Genomic DNA, 18412 nt, shown 5'->3' on the forward strand with positions numbered 1-18412 from the left:
CTCAGTTCAGAGGATCCCAGCTCTGTTGGCAACATCCAGAGCATCAGAGTCAGGCCAGTGGCACGTATACCTTCTCTCCGTCCGGCCGGATTGGGGTGTGGACCTTGGCCGCGTCAACGTCATGGAGCGTCTTCACAGCCTGTTCGATCAGCGTTTCTGGGACTTGACATCTACAGTGAGCACAGTGTGTTGCTGTCTTTTATCTTCTTCACAGCTGACTTGGTGGGGGGGGGGAACATGATGATGAGGTAGTGGTCAAGCTGGTTCTCCTGGGGGCACTCTTCCGGGGGTATTCGGGCTGCCTTTGGAGGCTCAGAATCTTGGGCAGTCGGAAGGTGGGTGACGTGCAGATATTCTCTTTTCTGTGTGGCTGTGAGTGCCTTTCAGCCCTGCTTTCTTGGCCTTCAAGGCCTTTGCTGTGGCTTCCACTTTGGGAGGTGCAGGGGCTTCCTTCTTTGCTTGCAGCACCATCCGTGTGAAAGCGTAAAAACAGTTTTTTAAAATGAGCTGCTGTTTGTGCTTCTGTTAAAAACTTTTTTTGTGTGTGTCAATTGGGTCTCTGTAAAGTGCAAGGGAAAGGAGAGGAAATGAACGGGGAGGCAGCTGCTCCATTGTGAAATCTGCCTGGAAATCGCGATGACTGAAACGTCAGGCTGTGTATGTGTTTGTGTGGGTTTGGGAGGATGTGAGGAGGACGTGGATCTGAGAAAGGGCAGAGAAAGTCAGAAAGGCAAGAGGGAGCCAAAGACTGAACCACAGAGCAGCTCCTCCCCTGACAGGATCACTGTCTCCAGATCCCAGAATCACAGAGCCCAGCTTGCTCCTGACTCAGCAGCTGTGGCCGAGTCAAAGTCTGTCCTTCATCCTCCTCCCAGGAACGTCTGGTGGCCATCCTTCCAGAGCTTTTCTGCTCCTCTTCACCATGGGAGGTTTCCAAATGGGAACATTTCTTCCACAGATAACAGACTCTGAACAGAATTGGGAGGTGACCTCCCCTCTCTTCTTAGAGCTACCGTTGCTTACACAACCTCTGTGACTTGGGGTCCCTGTCCGTAATACACAGGTCACACTCACTATTACCTTTGAATAGCAGTAAATCCTTAAACGTGCACAGTGCTCGACAATTTGGAGAACACTCTGGTAGGCTGCGCCCCAGATGTCAGCTCTGTGGGGCCAAGGATTCCTATCTGTCTGTCCTCTGCTGTTTTCCCAGCACAAGGAACCATGGGGCCATGCGGCAGACGCACAATCAACTTTGCCTGACTATGTGACGAGCCGCTGTCTCATTTAGCCCCCAGAGCAACACTGTGAGCTATTTTTCTCCTCATTTTACAGAGGAGAAAACTGAGTCTCAGCAAGACTGAGTAATTTGCCCAGTGACCCGGGATTAACACAGGTTGTTTGGCTCCAACTCCACTGAATAAGAAGTACATCAAAATAAGGGGCCGGCCCCTTGGCCGAGTGGTTAAGTTCGTGCGCTCCGCTCTGGCGGCCCAGGGTTTTGCCTGTTTGGATCCTGGGTGCGGACGTGGCACCGCTCATCAGGCCATGCTAAGGCAGTGCTCCACATGCCACAACTAGAAGGACTCACAACTAAAAATACACAACTATTTACCGGGGCGCTTTGGGGAGAAAAAGGAAAAATAAAACCTTTAAAAAATAAACTTATTTTTTAAACACCTATGAAGGTACATGAAGCAAATACTTTGAGCCCCTGGTTGATGCTGTCTCCTCCCACCCACTTTTTCTTGCCTCAAGCTTTCCTCCCCTCTCCTCTATCAGCTTCATTTTTTTCTTCCCAGCGTCCAGCGTGCTGCTCTCCCAGACATTCTAGAATGCCCTTGTGGGGTCTCACCCTCCTCTCCAAATGGCTTGTTGAAGAATTCCCTCCAACCGCTCACATTCTCTCCCTAGGAGGAATCCTGGCAGACACAACCAGTTGTGTCCTAACACTTTTCCAGGGATATTGTTGGTCCCTTGTATACCAGATCTGGCCTCTGCCCTGCTGGCCCACTGGTCAAAGTGTATCAAAGGGTTTGTCGAATGGGGCAGAATTCCAGGCTCTTGTAATCTTCCTTCTCAGGATATTACTCCAGGTCTTTGGTTAAAAGTCCCTCTGTGTTTACCAGGAATGGACAAATTGATGTCGTGCACCTCCTAATATGATGCCCTAAAAAGAGCACAGCATCATTTTTGTGGTATTCTGCCCCAAACACTGAAATCATGAGGAAGCATCAGACAAACCCAAATTGAGGGGCATGCTGTAATGCAACTGGCCTGTGCTCTTCAGAAATTTCAAGGTCACGAAAGATGAGGAAAGCCTGAGCGCCTGTTTTAGAATGAAAGAGACAAAAGGGACATGACAACTGAATGCAACATGATCCCGATGTGGATGCTGGACCTCTTGTGATGTGACTGAGACAGTCAGCGAATCTTGAATGGGGCCTGTGATTAGATGGTATTACTGAATCAGCGACAATTTCCTGATTGTCATGGTTGAATGGTGGTTTTGTAGGAGCATGTCCTTGTACTTGGGAAATACACTCTCAAGTGTTAAGTGGGAAACAGTCTCTCTGCCTTTGGATGCAGGACGACAGCGAAGTGGGTAAGAGGACTCTTACCCGCTTTGAAATCCAACACGCCTGACTCGCATCGCAGGCCACGTCTCAGTGCCCTCACCTGTAGAGTGGAGCTCACACTAGACCTACTTCCGAGGGTATTTTAAGAATTCGATGAGATACTGTTTGTAAAGAGCTGAACCTGGTGCCTAGCACATACCAAGCCCTCCACGAACTCTAGCTGTCTTTATTGCCTGCACGTGTTTCAACGGGATGAACAACTTTTATTGTACTAAACACTGGCTTTCCAGCTTAGTGGCTGTGCTTCGAGAACGTGTCACCGTAATCATGGGCATTGTTGTCTTTGGGACCAGCCACTGGTCAAAATTATTTTCTTTGGCCTGAATTCAAGTTCCCAAGTTCAAGCATTGACGTCTGAAGGAAAGCTCCAGCACTGAGCCCCTGCTTCGCAGTCTGGCTTCCTGTTCCTTGTGGCGGCATGCCGGGGCTCACTTCTGTCTCTTCCTGAACAGCCTGGGGCTTGATTGAATTTCCTCTTGGCCTCTGGAGGGCGTGACTCTGGATCTGGAGGTGGTCCATCTAAATCTCCTCGTTTCAGAAACTCTGGAAAGCAGTCAATTACTCTTGGCCAGTTGCTTCTGCCTCAAAGCTGGCCATCAGTTTCCCTTAAATGTAGGCAGGCTGGATTGGAGATGCATGTGGGAGGCCAGACCCCTGAGGGTCCGGGTGTGTAGCCGCTGGGAGGGGAAGTGGCTTTTCTCCAGGCCAGACATTAGAGCATGTGGTTTGGGGCCTCCTCTGCCTCATCGTCTAAAGCACCTGTTTAGCAAGTCCCCAAAGGAGAGTGTGTCCCTAGATTAGGGAAGGTGTGCTCAATTTTCACAGATTTGGTAGCAAAGCTTTCATTGCAATTTTAATCTTCACTCTCTTTAGAGACCTATGCAACTTGGTCTTTCAAGTATCGAATCGTCTAGATAAAAAAGTTTTGAACTAGGTCTTGAAGCAAAATTATTTAACCATTTGTTATCTCAAGATCTCTGTTGGTTAGGAGTTCAGACCAAACGCAGTAAGGATGGCTATTCTCTGCTCCATGCTGTCTGGAGCTTCAGATGGCAGGCGTTGATGCAGGCTGGGGGCTGGTGTCATTCTAAGGCTGCCTCCCCCGCATGTCTGGTGATTGATGCTGGCTGCCAGCAGGGGCCTCACTGGGGCTGCTGGCAGGAAATACACACATGGCTTCTTCATGTGGCCTGTGCTTCCTCACAACATGGTGGCTTCTTTCTAAAGGCAAGTACCCAGAGAAAAAGAGAGCAAGGTGAAGGCTGTATTGCCTTTTATGACCTAGTGTATTAGTCAGAGTTCTTGAGAGAAATAGAACCAACAGGATGAATATGTATATATGTGATTTATTTTTAGGAATTGGTTCACGTGATTATGAAGCCTTGCAAGTCCAAAATCTGCAAAGCAGGCCAGCAGGCTGGAGACCCAGAGAGGAGCCAATGCTGCAGTTCAAGACCAAAGGCCATCTGCTGCAGAATTCCCCCTCACTTGCAGGAGGTCAGTCTTTTGTTCTATTCAATCCTTCGACTAATTGGATGACGCCCACCTACATTATGGAGGGCAATCTCCTTTACTCAAAGTCTGCAGACTTGAATGTTAATCTCTTCCAAAAACACCCTCACAGAAACATCCAGAATAATGTTTGACCAAATATCTGGGCACTGTGGCCCAGCCAAGTTGACACCTAAAATTAACCGTCACACCTAGTTTCAGAAGTCACACAGCACTACTTCTACCACATTCTATTGGTCAAGGCAGTTACAAAGGTCCACCCAAGTACAAGGGAAAGGAACATAGAACCCCCCCAACTCAGTGGAAGAATGTCAGTGTCAGGTCATAAGAAGAGTGTCTGGAATGCGGTATCTATTGGTGTGGCATCTTTGGAAAATAGAATGTCACAAATGCCCAACTGTAATATAAGGGAAAAGGGAACCAATTTATAATAAAATATTACATCTTTCAAAATATAACTTCCCAGGTGTGGCTGCACCAGAAGTTCCAGCAGAGAAGTCTGATGTCCTGCACCTGTACACAGCATTGCTTTGAATGTGAGCACAGCAGGTGCAGCCTCTACAGGCGTGTTGTGTGGGAAACTCAAAAAACACAAGTGGAGTTGCTGTGGGTGGTGTGACTTTCCAAAATAGTGAATACTGTAAAATTTGGCATAAGACAAAGTACAATTCTCCCTCTGTTTACATGGTAGTTGCATTCCTGGGAGTGGGGTGGGAAATCTGGGCATATGAAACTATGAAAAAAACACATTGTGTTTATGTGTAAAGTGGAGTTAGGTTTCAAGGCTCAAAACACTATAGATTGTTTTCTCCATAGAAATTCTCGTGGGACATTCAAACATCGCATGAGCTACAGGACAATTCCTGCAGAACTTTCCAGTGCATTGCAGGAGGACTCCTGGCCTGCCTGACCTCTCCCTGTTAAGAGCCAGTAGTGCCCTCCGCAGCACTGAGACAACCAAAAAGAAGCCCCCCAAAATTTCTGAAACACCTCCTGGAGGGCAGTAGCACCCGCATTGAGAACAAGCGCTGTAAAGGAAGGGAACAGAGACATTCTGCAGATGCCTGTGGAGAAAACAGGGAGAAGGTCTGGGGAGTATAGAAATGAACCAACCAGTGACAAAATGGAAGATGGAAGGCAAAAAGTCCCATGCCACATCTGATAGGTGGGACCACCACATGTACGGGGGATTGGAGGGTCTGGTCCACCCCAGAGACCCGAGGGAGGCCCCAGGCTGCTCCTCCAGCACCAGCACCGGCCAGGATCAGCCAGAGGAGAGCCCTTTTCTACAGGTCCACTGTCATCTGCATGGAGGGACCCTAAGCTTGTAGGATGTTTCCCACACCGAGGGTGAAGCATGAGAAAGAGCAACTGGAGGATCATACTGTGTTCTTTTTGATCATTGCACCCCAATACTTGGGCCTTTCCTTGGTTAAGGATGAAAGACAAATCTTAGGCCTTACTGGGACTGTTTGATAAGAACTAGAAACTTCGAGGGGCTCTCTGTTTTCTTTTTAAACAAAGCTTCATTCAGCAACTTCTCTGTGTCTTTTAAATTCCTACCCCTGGGTCTTTGCACCCATCCTCTGCCCTGTTGGAATGCCATCTCTTCCACTGAAAACCTGTGTAGAGCCTGTCCATCCTCAGTCCGGTTTCCTTCATGAAGTCTGGAGTTCTCAGCCCAGCCAAGAGAATTCTCTTCCTCCTCAACATAACTCTGTCTCTTATGGCGGGAACATTCATGGGACCCTCAGGTGCTGCATCTATCTTTTATTAGGCTCTTCTCTCTCACTAGGTGCTTTCTTAAGGACAGAGACTGATGCCTATTTTCCTTTGTACCTCCCCACAGCACCTAGCCCAGGGCTTTGATCAAAGTACAAGTATTTTCGATTAATTCAACAGGAATGAAACTTTATAAATTCTACCACTTGACATATGATGATTTTAACATCCTGAGGTCAAACTAAACTTTCACATCACTGGGAATTAATTGGCAACATTTTCAGAGCTTTTCTTCTTCCTGCTAGAGGCTGAAGAGTTAACTTTCATTTTAAATAGTAGGACATTGATTTTGTTTAAACGAATGCTGGGAACAGCTGCAGGGAAGGGAAGCTGCAAAGGCAGGGGGCAGGTGAGGAAGGGAGTGAATCCTCTTGGGCCTGACAGAGGCATGGCCCCGAATCCCTCTTGAGGAGGAGGAAGCCAATGTGAGAGTTTCTTCGACAACATCAAGGGAGTTGTCAAGAACTGTCATCCTCAAACGTTATGACCTGTTCCCTGCCCACATTTCCATGTCTAAGCATCCCCATAAATCATTCTAGACACTACCCCTGTATGGAGTTTCTCTGCACCCAGATGGTGAGGACTTTCAGAAACTGAATCACGAGAACTGCTTCACTTTAGTTTATTGGGAGGCTCTTTTGGTCTCGCAGGCTCTGGATTTGATGTCTCAAGAGCGTCTGTGTTCTGGTCCTGTCGCCCGGTTCAGTCCCCAGGTTGGGCTCCCTGCATTACAGTTGAATAGCTGCCTGAACTTCCCTTTTTGGCGTTTGTATGAGTGTGCTTAAAAGTCTGTTTTTTAATGCTCTGTTTCATGCCTTCTTCTGCTGAACTGTATGCTCCATGAGGGCAGGTGCCAGGCCCGTCTGGTCCGCCACCGTGCAGGTGGTTCCCGGCGGAGCAGCAACATAGGTGTCAGTTAATAACTACTGAGTGGAAAAATAGTCTGGAAGATCCTCAAAAAGCTAAACATCGGGTTACCATATGACCCAGCAATTCCACTCTGAGGTATATACCCAAGAGAATTGAAAACATGTGTCCACACACTAAACTTGTATGTGAATGTTTGTACCAGCATTATTCATAATAGACAAAAAGTGGAAACAAGCCAAACATCCATCAATTCATGCATGGGTGAATCAGCTATGCTGTATCCATGCAATGGAATATTATTCAGTCATAACGAGGAATGAAGTTCTGATATGTGCTACAACACACATGAACCTTGGAAACGTTATGCTAAGGAAAACAAGCTGGACACAAAAGGTCAAGTATTGTGTGATTTCACTTATATGAAATGTCCCAAATAAGCAAATCCAGAAGGATAGAAAGTAGATTAGTGGTTGCTAGGGGCTGGGGGGAGGAGGAGGTGACAGGAAACGACTGCTGATGGGGTTTCTTTTTGTCGTGATGGAAATGCTTTGGAATTAGAGAGTAGCAATGGTTGCATAACATAGGAAATATACTAAAAAACCTTGACTTGTAAACCTTAAAGTAGTGAATTTTATGTTACGTGAATTACATCCCAATGTAAAAAAAAAAATACCGCCATAAAATATATATATTGATTGAGTGGACAATTCATCACTGAAAATGATGCAAATTTGGGGGCTCTGGCTCAAGTCCAGGCCTTTCTGGATTTTCCTGTTAGCTATGGTTGGGAGGAATAGTTGGCCCCTGCAGGGTGAGATGTTGGCACTCTGTGTGGAAAAGATGTGGCCGTGCCTTATCCGTGGCTGTGGGCTGGCTGCCGGCACTCCTGCTGGATATGGTCCGTCACCAGCAGTTTTATTACCTTCAAGAGAGGAAACAGGAAAGGGAGGCTTCCACCCTTTTTTCTTAAAACTGATTTCCCGAGGTGTGTCAGATCCACAAATACGCCCTAGATATGGAGGCCAAGTACATCATCTCAATCACATGGGGACGGGGGCAGGTGGCAAATACTCAAGGTAGAATTTTGATGTCTTGTATTCTAGGCTTTGGAAGTTTACAGAAGAGGTGAAAGAAAACCGGTTGGAGCTATCTGGAGCCGTGGCTTAGAGCTGCCATGAGTCCAGGAGATGCGCCATGCCTGTAGTTCAGACCCCAGCAGGACATGTGTAGGGACGGGGAACCCTCCTCACGTGAATATTCTCAGGGGCCCTTGTCAGTTTGGTTGAACAAGGGGCATTTTCAAGGTTTGTCCTCGAAGATATGGCTCCTCTGAACGAGCAGGGAAAGCTGATCCTTTACCAGGTTATCTCTTCCTCTTGAGAAGCAAAGAGATTCTGAGAAAAAACAATTTGGAAAAGAGTGAAACCACTTTTGCAGGAGAGACACAGTCACACCTGGAGCTGCACCGGGTCCCGGCCAGGGCCTCCTGGAGGTCAGGCCTGACCCGCTGTCACGTGCATGTTTTAAGGCTCCTAGTACTGAATATTAAAATGTGAAGAAATGGCTCCCCCAACCCCAAAAACAGTTGTTGAGAACAGCGGCATATTTTAAATGTTTACATTTAACAGGTTAATACTGTTACCACAGAAAAATACAGTAAAAGTAACTGCTTTTACAACATAATCCCAGGACGTACTTTAAATATATTACATGCGGTGCCCTATCGGCAGTGACGGAACACGAATTTTGAGTTCTATCCTGAACGTCACCTTCTTTCAATCCTGCATCTGGAGATAATCTCGAAAGACAGAGTGTGGAGCCCTTTGTGCACTGTGAGACCAGAGCCCAGCGCCCCTGTCTACGCCACCCTCAGCCCTAAATAGGCCCCAGAGGCCGAGGCAGCTGCTGCTGTTCCCAGGGTTGGGGCGAGACGGTGCAGTCTCAAAGCCGTGTTTTTGTGCTGATGCCAATTCTTATAGGGACCTTTCTCTTCAGTCAATAAGCAGTTTGCTCTTAAGACCTTAGCACTCTTTCTGGCCAATCCACATGCTTGTTTGCTGCTGCCCTGAAATGCCTGGGTGTTTTTGTGGATTTTGTTTTTGTTTAATTTTAGTCAAAAGCAGTAGCTCATTAAAAGAGAAAAGGCGGTAATTATTCATTCCCCAGCTGCAAACAACCAAAGTGTCAAGCAGGCTCACACTTCAGCCTTCCGAAGTCTTGCGGGTTGGGCTGGCTCCTGTGAAAGGGCGTCTGTGAGGCCTTGGCCTGCCCGGGGCCCCTCATGCATCTCTTTTCCCGTAGCCTCAAACCCAGATGGCCACACCCTCAGGTGACTTGGTAGTGGAACTGTGAGCCCGAGGACCCACTAAGGACTGACCTTGAGAAATCTGGGAAAGGAGGGTTTGGCTTCTTTAGAACACTTTTAAACAAGAGTGACGGGACACATGGCATTTCAGATCATTGCAGAGGTCAAGCTGGAGTTCCCTGAAGGAGTCCTTGGATACTACGTCTCTGTGTGGGACACCAATTTTGAACTGCCTTGCCATCTCCCAATTGTAGCAGTCAGGGAACATTCCAGAACATCTATCATGTACCAGGTATTAATCTAAGCACTTTTCATGGCATCATCTCATTTCATCTTCACCACAACCCAGTGAGAGAGCTACTATTCTTATGCCCATTTTACAGATGAGGAAACCAAGTGTAGAATGTGTAAGTACCTGCCCAAAATCACACAGCTAATGATTAGCAAAGCTAGGATTTGAAGTCTGGTCCATCTGATTCCAGAGTTCAGGATCTCAGAAGCCCTATTTCTGGGTTTCTAGAGAACTTTCCTTTTCCAACCCAACTTTACTTTCCCCAAGGCCCTTGTGTGAACAGAAAGTCCACTTCACATTCCACACAGCAGTGAAAAGAAGGCTCCAACAATGTGGCTGTGTATGCAAACCACGGGGACGCGCAAAGCTCTGAACCAAGAGAGCAGAGTGGCAGGAGGTAGGTCTGAGCCCTTGTGAGACCAGCCTCCCAAACAGGTCACCCAACGATTCCCTGTAGCCTCTCATCAGGGGCTTGGGGTCCAACAGAGACAGAAAGAGACTTGGGAATCTCGGAGCAGGAAGGAGTTCACCCTCTCGTGTTACAGACAGGGAAACTGAGTCTGGGAGATTGAGTAAAGCACACCCTGTCTGCAAGCATAACCTAGGTCTCCTGGCTCCCACATCAGTCAGAAATGGGCCACTTTCTAAATTAGGAAGCCAAGGCCCTGAGAGGTGATGTAACTGACCATGGACAGGGACCTAGACTCGACTCCCTGGGGGTCCGCCTCATGCTGAGGCAGCAGCAGGCCATGGATGGGAGGTGTTCTTCAAACCCTTGTAGGATGAATGAATCATAGGCATCCATGTTTTCCAAGCTTGCCTGAGCATAAGAATCATCTGGGGGCACGTGTTAAAATGAGAGCTCCAGTCTGACTATGGATGCTGCCCTTGCTATTCTGTTCTCACTCCTGGTCCAGAAAATCCCCAACTTGTTATCACCAACTTTTCATGAACTGAAAGGTGTTCTTTTTAGATCTATTTCTTGCAGGCCTGGACCTGCCTGGATTTTGCCCGGATTTTGAGCACACTTTTTCACTGGTGGCCTTCCTGCCTTTATTTCAGTGGTGCAGGCTGCATCCTCTAGGGGGCAGAAACGAGCCACTTGTTCCTTCTTTGGAGCTGAGCCTTCAGACTTCCCCAGAACTTCAATGAGAAAATAAATAGCCAAAGGTGGTTGGAAAGGAAGTAGATCTTACATATGCTTTTCTCCTTAGATTGAGATATGATCTAGAATCCTCTAAGAGACAGAATATTGGTAGGAAACTTGAATTCAAACAGACCCAAGTTTATGGATCTAATCTACAGCATGGTGACTATAGTTCACAACACCATATTGTATACTTGAAATTTCCTGAGAGAGTCTATCTTAAATGTTCTCACCACACACACACAGACATGCACACACACACATGCACAAGGTAACTATGTGAGGTGACGGATGCATTAACTTATTGTGGTTATCATTTCACAAAATATATGTATATTAAATCATCATGTTGTTCATCTTAAAATTCCACAATGCTATTTGTCAATTATATCTCAATGTCAGTTATATATCAATAAAGCTAGAAAAAAAATAAAACAAGAAAACAGACCCAAGTTTACATCCAGAGTCAGTCATCTACTGTCTTTGTGACCCCAGCAGCCTACTTATTTATTTTCTTATTTTTATAGTTTTTACTTTGTTGGTGAGGAAGATTGGCCCTGAACCAACATCTGTTGCCAATCTTCCTCTTTTTGCTTGAGGAAGATTGTTGCTGAGCTAACATCTGTGCCAGTCTTCCTCTATTTTGTATGTGGGACACTGACACAGCATGGCTTGACGAGCATGTGTAGGTCTGCACCAGGGATCTGAACCCACAAACCACAGGCCACCAGAGTGGATCTTGTGAACTCAACCACTATGCCACCAGGCTGGCCCCCCAGCAGGCTATTTAAATTCATTAAGCCTCAGCTTCTTGTTCTGTAAAATGGGAATAATAATACTAGGTAGACAAGATCAATGTGATCCTTATATTGCAATTGTGGGAAAAAAAATGTTTACTGTTATTCTTACCTCAGCTATTACTGCCGCTCTCTAAACAACATGACTGTTAAGTCTGGAGGGAAGGTAGACTCCACTTTCTTCAATAGTTGGCTAGAGCTCTTGAAAGAGGCATCCAGCCCATTCTTTTCCAGGCTCTGGCCTAGGATGACATTTCACATCCTGGAAACCAATAATATGAAGCACAGAGGCCCACTGGACAGAAGGAAATGTGTCGGCTTCCTTAATAAAACCAAATCTGCGTCCTCCAGCGTCGGCCGGCTGCAGGGGGATCTCCGCATGAGCAGGGTGGCTGGATCTCTTGGCTCTGTCACCCGAGACTCACCCTCCCCTGGAGACCTCCCCCTAACCTCACCGGTGCCGCCATGGGTAAGGACAGCTGCACCCCGTCCCTACCCCCGTGAGAATTTCGTCTTCACCGCCAACGTTGGAGGACCTGGGTTTGATTTTATGGAGGGTGTCAGTGAGTGTCTTTACCCTGAGACTTGAGGATTCTCTTCTTTTTGGCTTCACCTGGAATAGCTTGAGATGTCAAGATCCTTAGTTCTTAACTGGAAATAATGATAATAACCACCACAGCAGCTACCACTTTTTGAGCCCTTCTTATGTGCCTAGTGCGTGTGGGTTCTCATTCCATCTCTGCTACTATCCAGTGGGGTAGTTCCTATGACCACCCTCATTTGACAGGTGGAGAAACTGAGGCACTGAGAGGTTAGGTAACTTGCTCAAAGCCTCATGGGTAGTCAGTGAAGGAGTTTAGGAGCAGAACTGGGCAATCTGACTCCAGAACTGAATTCCAGATCACTTGGCTAGGAGAATAAACAGGGACGCTTCCTTCCCACCCGTCCTTTCCCTTGGAGCATTGATAACGCCTAAGGTCTTTGATAACACCCATTTCATCAAAAAGTCTGACTACAGCCTGGGCTTATTCTGGCCAGTCCCTGAGTCAGGTCAAGGTGTCAGCGACATCAGGGAAGAGTTGACACATAGGGAGAGAGCCAGCACCCCACAGCCATGCTCCCTTCCAGCACTTACTCTCTTTCCTACATGCTGCAGCCCTCCTCTCCCCAGCAAGTTCCCTCCCTGCTTGAGCCACAGGAGACAGTTGAAGGGTGTGGAGCTCCTTTGAGGCGCAGTCAGCTTGCAAATCTCTGGCACAGGCAGGAAGAGAAAGGTCCTCCCTTGTCAGACAAATTGGGCCCTGCCCTAAGCGCAAATGCTGTTCCTTCTTGTCTTACCTTTTCACCTCCCTATTTCTTCACCTGTGAAGGCAACCCTCCAGAGGGCATGTAAAGACACCGTCCCTGCCCTGGAGACTCAGAATCTGTCGCCGTGGCTGTGAGGTGAGAAGGAAATTGCAGTGTTGAGGTCCCTTGCTTCTTCCTTACTGAGAGAAAGACCCCACCTGTCAACAAACCCCGAACCAATCAACCAAATGATGCTGGGAGGTTGCTGGGCAGCAGGGCTGCCTTTGTGGCAAGTAAGATGGTAAGTTATCTGGGCACAGAAGCCAAGATGACCAAGGACACAGGAGGAGAAGGAGAGGAGAAAGCTTGAGGAGAAGAGGGCGCTTGAAGCTCAAAGAGAGTGAGGCCAGCGTGCCCAGAGGGCCAGGAGGCAGGGAGGGATTCGAAGAGAGGGATCTGTATCCCAAGAGGTAAAAGAAACACATTCAAAAGAAAAGGGAACTTTCCAGAGAACCAACAGGATTAGAATGTTAAATATCCAGACCTGCTGACCCTGGGGTGTGGGGGAAGCCTGCACGGGGGCCGTTGTCACACAAAGGTTGTGGGGGGGCGGGGGGCGAGGGGTGAGGAGACTGCGAGACTGCTGCCTGTCCAGATTTGTCCATATAAAGCAATTTGCAGAGGAGGCGGAGTGGAGAAGAGGAGAAAGCTGAGGTAGTTAAGGAGATATGTTTGAAAGTTTAGCACAAAAGGCAACACAGTCTATGATTTCATTTATACAACATTCTGGAAAACGCAAAATCATTGAGACAGAAAACAGATCAGTGGTTGCCAGAGGCCAGGGGTCGGGGGAAGTGACTGACTGCAACGGGGTGCGAGGGAACTTTTTTGGGGTGACAGAACCGTTCTGTATCTTCATTGAGGTGATGATCGCACAACTTGTCAAAACTCATTGAAATGTACACTTTAAAAGGGTGAACCTGACTGGAAAACAAGCTGAAGGAGGTGTCGAGAATTACATACTACAGCTCAGCTGCAGAGAAAAAGAGAAAAATTTAGTCTCTTTATTTTTTAGAACCAAGCTTCTTCTTCACTTCTCATTCCCGTTAATATTAGGTGGGAGAATTTAAACTTGCCAATTAAAGGAAAACCAGTCTGTTCCACTGTAAAATAGTTTTATTAAAGTAGATCAGCTTCTTTGGGATGAATGGTCAGTCCAATCCCTGCCTGGACTGTTAACTGCTCTCAGGGTGTCCTCCTCCCCCCTCCCCCCTCCCCCAGCCTGTGTATAACTCTGGGGCAATGGGGGAAGATGGGTGGTCTGGATGCTGAACCCTGCGCTGTCCTCTGGTCCTCAGTGGCCTCTGCAGAGCTGTCCTTCACCCACCTGGCCTGCTGGCATCCATGGCTGAGGTCCTGGCTGGTGTGGCCTGATGGCTCACCTGGCTCATTGGTCGTGTCTCAGCTGTGCTGGTTCAGGTACAAACTTGCACCTGTTCCATGTCTCCACATGTTTTCCATTTCCCAAGGCAGGTCCACAGGCTCTCAACTCTCAAGGCCCTTCTGTATTCCCTAGTGGCTCTAGAAACTTCTGGGTTTCTCCTGGGCCACATTCAAGCCAAAGGGAATTGGGGTGCGGCAGGGTGGGGTGGAGGGACATCTAAAGTCCCCCCCCACCGTACTGAACATGTCATGCAGTCATCTCTACTTTGCTGCAGCTGCCCCAGGTAGACAAGGGACACACTGTGATGGGGACTGCTCCAGGGCTCCAATCAAGGAGTGGGACACAATCCTTTTTGTTTCTGGCGAGCTCTCAACCTCTGCGGAGGTTTTCTACTACTCTCCACACTGGGGTCAGGTTTAACATGGTGGGAGAGCACTGGCTTCTGGCCTTCTACCCACTCCCTCTCTCCCTCCAACACCAGAAGGGTTTGTACTTCCTCTTTCTGTTTTTCACAGACTTCCTTAGTCATATCTTCCTTCTTCCCTGCCCTGTGAATTTTGTTCTAGATGGTATCCACCTTTCTCCTTCCATAGGACAATAAGTCCCATGGTTCAGTAAGAGAATGTAGCTCACTGATAGTGAAAATGTCTTGGAAAGTGTTTCCAAAACAGTATCTCCATTACTGTAGGATTTTAGGAATGAGGTAGTCATTTCCAAGGGAGTATTTTTGCTGGCATGTTAAGGGACTGGCTTTAAAATGATACAAGTTTTCTGGGGCTGGCCCCATGGCCAAATGGTTAAATTCGGCATGTTCCATTTTGGCAGGCCAGGTTTGGTTCCTGGGTCCGGACCTACACCACCTGTTGGTGGCCATGCCATGGCAGCAACCCACATACAAAATAGAGGAAGACTAGTGCAGATGTTAGCTCAGGGCCACTCTTTCTCAAGCAAAAAGAGGAAGATTGGCAATGGGTGTTAGCTCAGGGTGAATCTTCCTCAGGAAAAAAAAGATACAAGTTTTCTAAAAATGGTGGGAGTCTCATCCACTTGCATACACAACACACACTTCATCATCTTTCCCCAAGTCATCTCATTATCTTTTCCCCCAAGCTGGTCCTCCTGTGTTTCTAGTCTACCCAGGCACCCAAGCAGGAAATTGAGACGCCTCCTAGACTAGTTCTTTATGTCCAGCCTGCCCTTAGTCTTTCCTTAGACTGGAAGAATTCTTTTCTCTGTCCTCTCTCTCATCTCCACTGCTGCAGCCCTAGTTCAGGCCCTTGTATGTCTCACCTGGGTTGTTGGAATGGTTTTATGACTCATCTTTCTACCCCTAGACTTGTTACTGACTTTCCTCTACTCATCCTTGCCGCTGGCATGATCTTTCCAAACACATATCAGACTGTGTCATTCCTCTCCTAAAAACTCTTCTATAGGGTCCCCATGCCTCCATGACATGGCCCCTGCCCATCTCTCAAGGTTCATCTCCTCAAACAAGCTCCAGCCACATCACAGGACTGGCTGTGCTGGGCTGGACCCCACCTCTGTGCCTTTGCACATGCTGTTCCCTCTGGCTAGAATGTCCCTCCTCACTTTCTTATCATGCAGCATTTAGCTCAGAGATTTTCTTCTCTTTGAAGCCTTTCTTGTTGCTCCAAGCAGGAACTCTATGCTTTGAGTTATCATGATACCAGCTTGCCTCTATTAAGACACTTGCCACACAGAATTGCATTGCAGTGCTAGGCTCCTTGGGGCCAGTGATGGGCTGTAGTAATCTCCGTTTCCCCACCATGTAGCACAGTGTCCAGCCCAAGCCAGTTGAATGAGTGAATAATGATGAGCATCAGCCCTGGAGTGGGAAGAGAGCTTGAAGGTCACTGGGTTCAATGTTTGCATTTTCCAGATAAGTCTCAGAGAAGTTAAGTCACTGAGTTGACCGCACACAGCTAATTGATTTCATAACTAGACCTGGTCCTTTAACTGTGGCACAGAGCTCTTTCTACTACTCTCAAGGCCTCTAGACCTTGAGGGGAGGGGCTTAGAGGTGGGGCCAGGCTGTGGGTAGGGGTCAGTGAGAAGACACCAGAGGCAAAAATAGCTCAGGGCCTGGTATAACTTATTCTCAAGCAGGAAAATAGGTCCACCCCACAAAGGGTTTTTGTAAAACCCTCTCACCTGTGCAGATGGAGTGATGTACACAATGTCAGCATGAGCAGCTGGCACCTGAAGTCACAATAGCAATACTGTGGAAGAAGTTTCAATAGCAAGCTCGCTTGTCCACTGCTGGGAGTTTGAGGCCCAGAGAGTTGATCTAGGCTAATTACACTACCATCATTGCAGGGATGTCATTGCTTTATTTCTTTAAGAACAAAATTTATATTTTATGATTTTCAAAAAGTAACCATACTGGCTAAGCCCTCACTTTGTTCCCTCCTGGAGACTCAGTGTGGGGTGATAGGAAGAGCATGGGATTTGTGGTCACAGGCACAGGTTCAATCTTGGGTCTGCGGCTTACTTACAGCACGACGTAGGGCAAGTCACTTAACGGTTCCGTGCCTCAGCTTTCACATCTGTAAAAATAGAGGTCACGCTAGTATACCCCGCCGTTGTCATGGGGATGAGAATAAGGCACTAGAGAAGCAGCCAGCAGAGTGGGTAAAGCCTGGCCCTGGTGCCAGAATGCCTGGGTTCAAATTCTAGCTCCACCCCTTGTAAGGTGTGTGACTTCAGACACGCTACTTATCCCCTCTGCGACTCAGTTTTCTCTCTTCACAGGGCTGCTAGTGTCTGGGTGGCACTCGGACAGTGCCCAGCTAGTAAAAACACTGAGCATGGTGCCAGGCACTCAATACATGGGAGTTCCTTTCTCTTCCTCCTCACAGAGGGAGCCCAGTCTGTGCATCCATCTGGTCATGCTCAGGACCTTGGCTCATACCCTTCAGCCCACCCTGTAACAGCTCACGACAAATCTGGAGAAACCCTCCCTTTTCTCTGTTGAGCCAGTGACAAGTAAACTCTCCTGGTCACTGGAGTCACCACCTGTTGACCCACCGCTGACCCCATATAAGGGGCCTGCTCTCCCGCACCCCCATGTCTGCACGTCAGGGATAATAAAAGCAAGCCCAGTCCTGGGCCATGGCCCCTGCTCCCAGTCCAGGGCAGTGTGGTCTCCTGTCTGTGTTGACTCAAGGTGCTTTGTTCAGTTCTGTGGCCTGGGCCCTGGCTCCCGAAACTTCCCTGAGGCCTGTTTGGACCTGTTGTTTCTTGGGTTTATTAGTCTCAGCTCACTTGCTAGACTCTCAACTCTGCATGCCAACCCAGTCACCTTCCCCATTCGGACACAGCCCCAGGCTCTGAGAGGAGCGCTCAGCCCCAGCCCCCAGTCACAGCCCTGGAGCAGGTGGAGGGAGGCCGGTGGGCCAGGGGCCAGACCCTGACCTGAGAAGAGGAGGAGCCTGAATCCTGCTGCTGCCCAGAAGTTGAAAACAAAGCCAGAAGAGGTCCATCTTCTGACCTTGAAAGTACTCCTTCCTAAGGACCCAGAAGGCCAGGTTTGAGGTCGGAGTCATCAGAGTCCTTGGAGTTCTGCACGGGAATGTGGCAGCGCAGGGAGAGCTGGTCTGGCACTCACACCTCCCCCTGCCCCGTCTTCCCATCTCAGCTCTGACCTGCACCTTGAGAGGCCTCAGGAGCATGCCAGTGGGCTCTTCAGCTCACACGTTCCAGTTCCAACCACAGCCTCCCCTTGGCTGCCCTTATGGCTAAAGGTATGCACACTGGTGGCGGGATCTGCCCTTGGGAGGCCGGACCCAGGGAAGACACCATCACAGGCCAAGTGGGCTGGGGGCCTTTTGACCAGGGAATCCCAGAGCATGGTCAAGAGCAGTGCTGTACAACAGAATATTCCATGAGATTGGAAATGCTCCATATGCGCGCTGTCCAATATGGTAGTCACTAGCAACAGGTGGCAATGAGCACTTGAAATGTGGCTAGTGCACATGAGGAACTGAATTTTTAATTTAAAAAACTTTAATTAAGTATCACGTAAATTTAAATTGTCACATGTGGCTAGTGGCTATCATATTAGGTAGCATAGGTTTAGAAAGTGGGGGTGGTGAGGGACTCTGAATGGACATGTCCTGTGGACTTCATCCCATGGGGAAGGGACCGACTGGAGGAGGATCAGAGTGGGGCTCCCAGGTCTCAGAAAGATACTGGAGAGGGAAATGAGATTTGTTCCCAAAATGAAACTACCATATAAGGCCACATATTCCCAGCCAGCTGAGCTCTCCAGATCTCCAAGGAGAGAGAGGCAGATGGCTGTGGGCCGGAGGAGGGGG

General features: G+C 48.2%; 1 protein-coding gene and 1 pseudogene across 1 annotated transcript in view; one reads left to right on the forward strand and one right to left on the reverse strand.

Annotated features, from left to right (window-relative positions):
* Nucleotides 1-6: 6 nt before the first annotated feature.
* Nucleotides 7-701, reverse strand: LOC138920598 (large ribosomal subunit protein uL23-like; annotated as a pseudogene).
* A 16690-nt stretch (nt 702-17391) lies between these two features.
* The window catches only part of PLEKHG3 (pleckstrin homology and RhoGEF domain containing G3), a 62217-nt gene continuing 61196 nt past the window's right edge, over nt 17392-18412 (forward strand). Inside the window, exon 1 of the mRNA XM_070249548.1 lies at nt 17392-17839. Within this exon, the coding sequence (XP_070105649.1) occupies nt 17830-17839 (10 nt within the window). The 5' untranslated portion in view covers nt 17392-17829. The remainder of the gene's footprint in view (nt 17840-18412) is intronic.

The sequence above is a fragment of the Equus caballus genome, chromosome 24 (assembly GCF_041296265.1).
Source record: "Equus caballus isolate H_3958 breed thoroughbred chromosome 24, TB-T2T, whole genome shotgun sequence".
Classification (NCBI taxonomy): domain Eukaryota; kingdom Metazoa; phylum Chordata; class Mammalia; order Perissodactyla; family Equidae; genus Equus; species Equus caballus.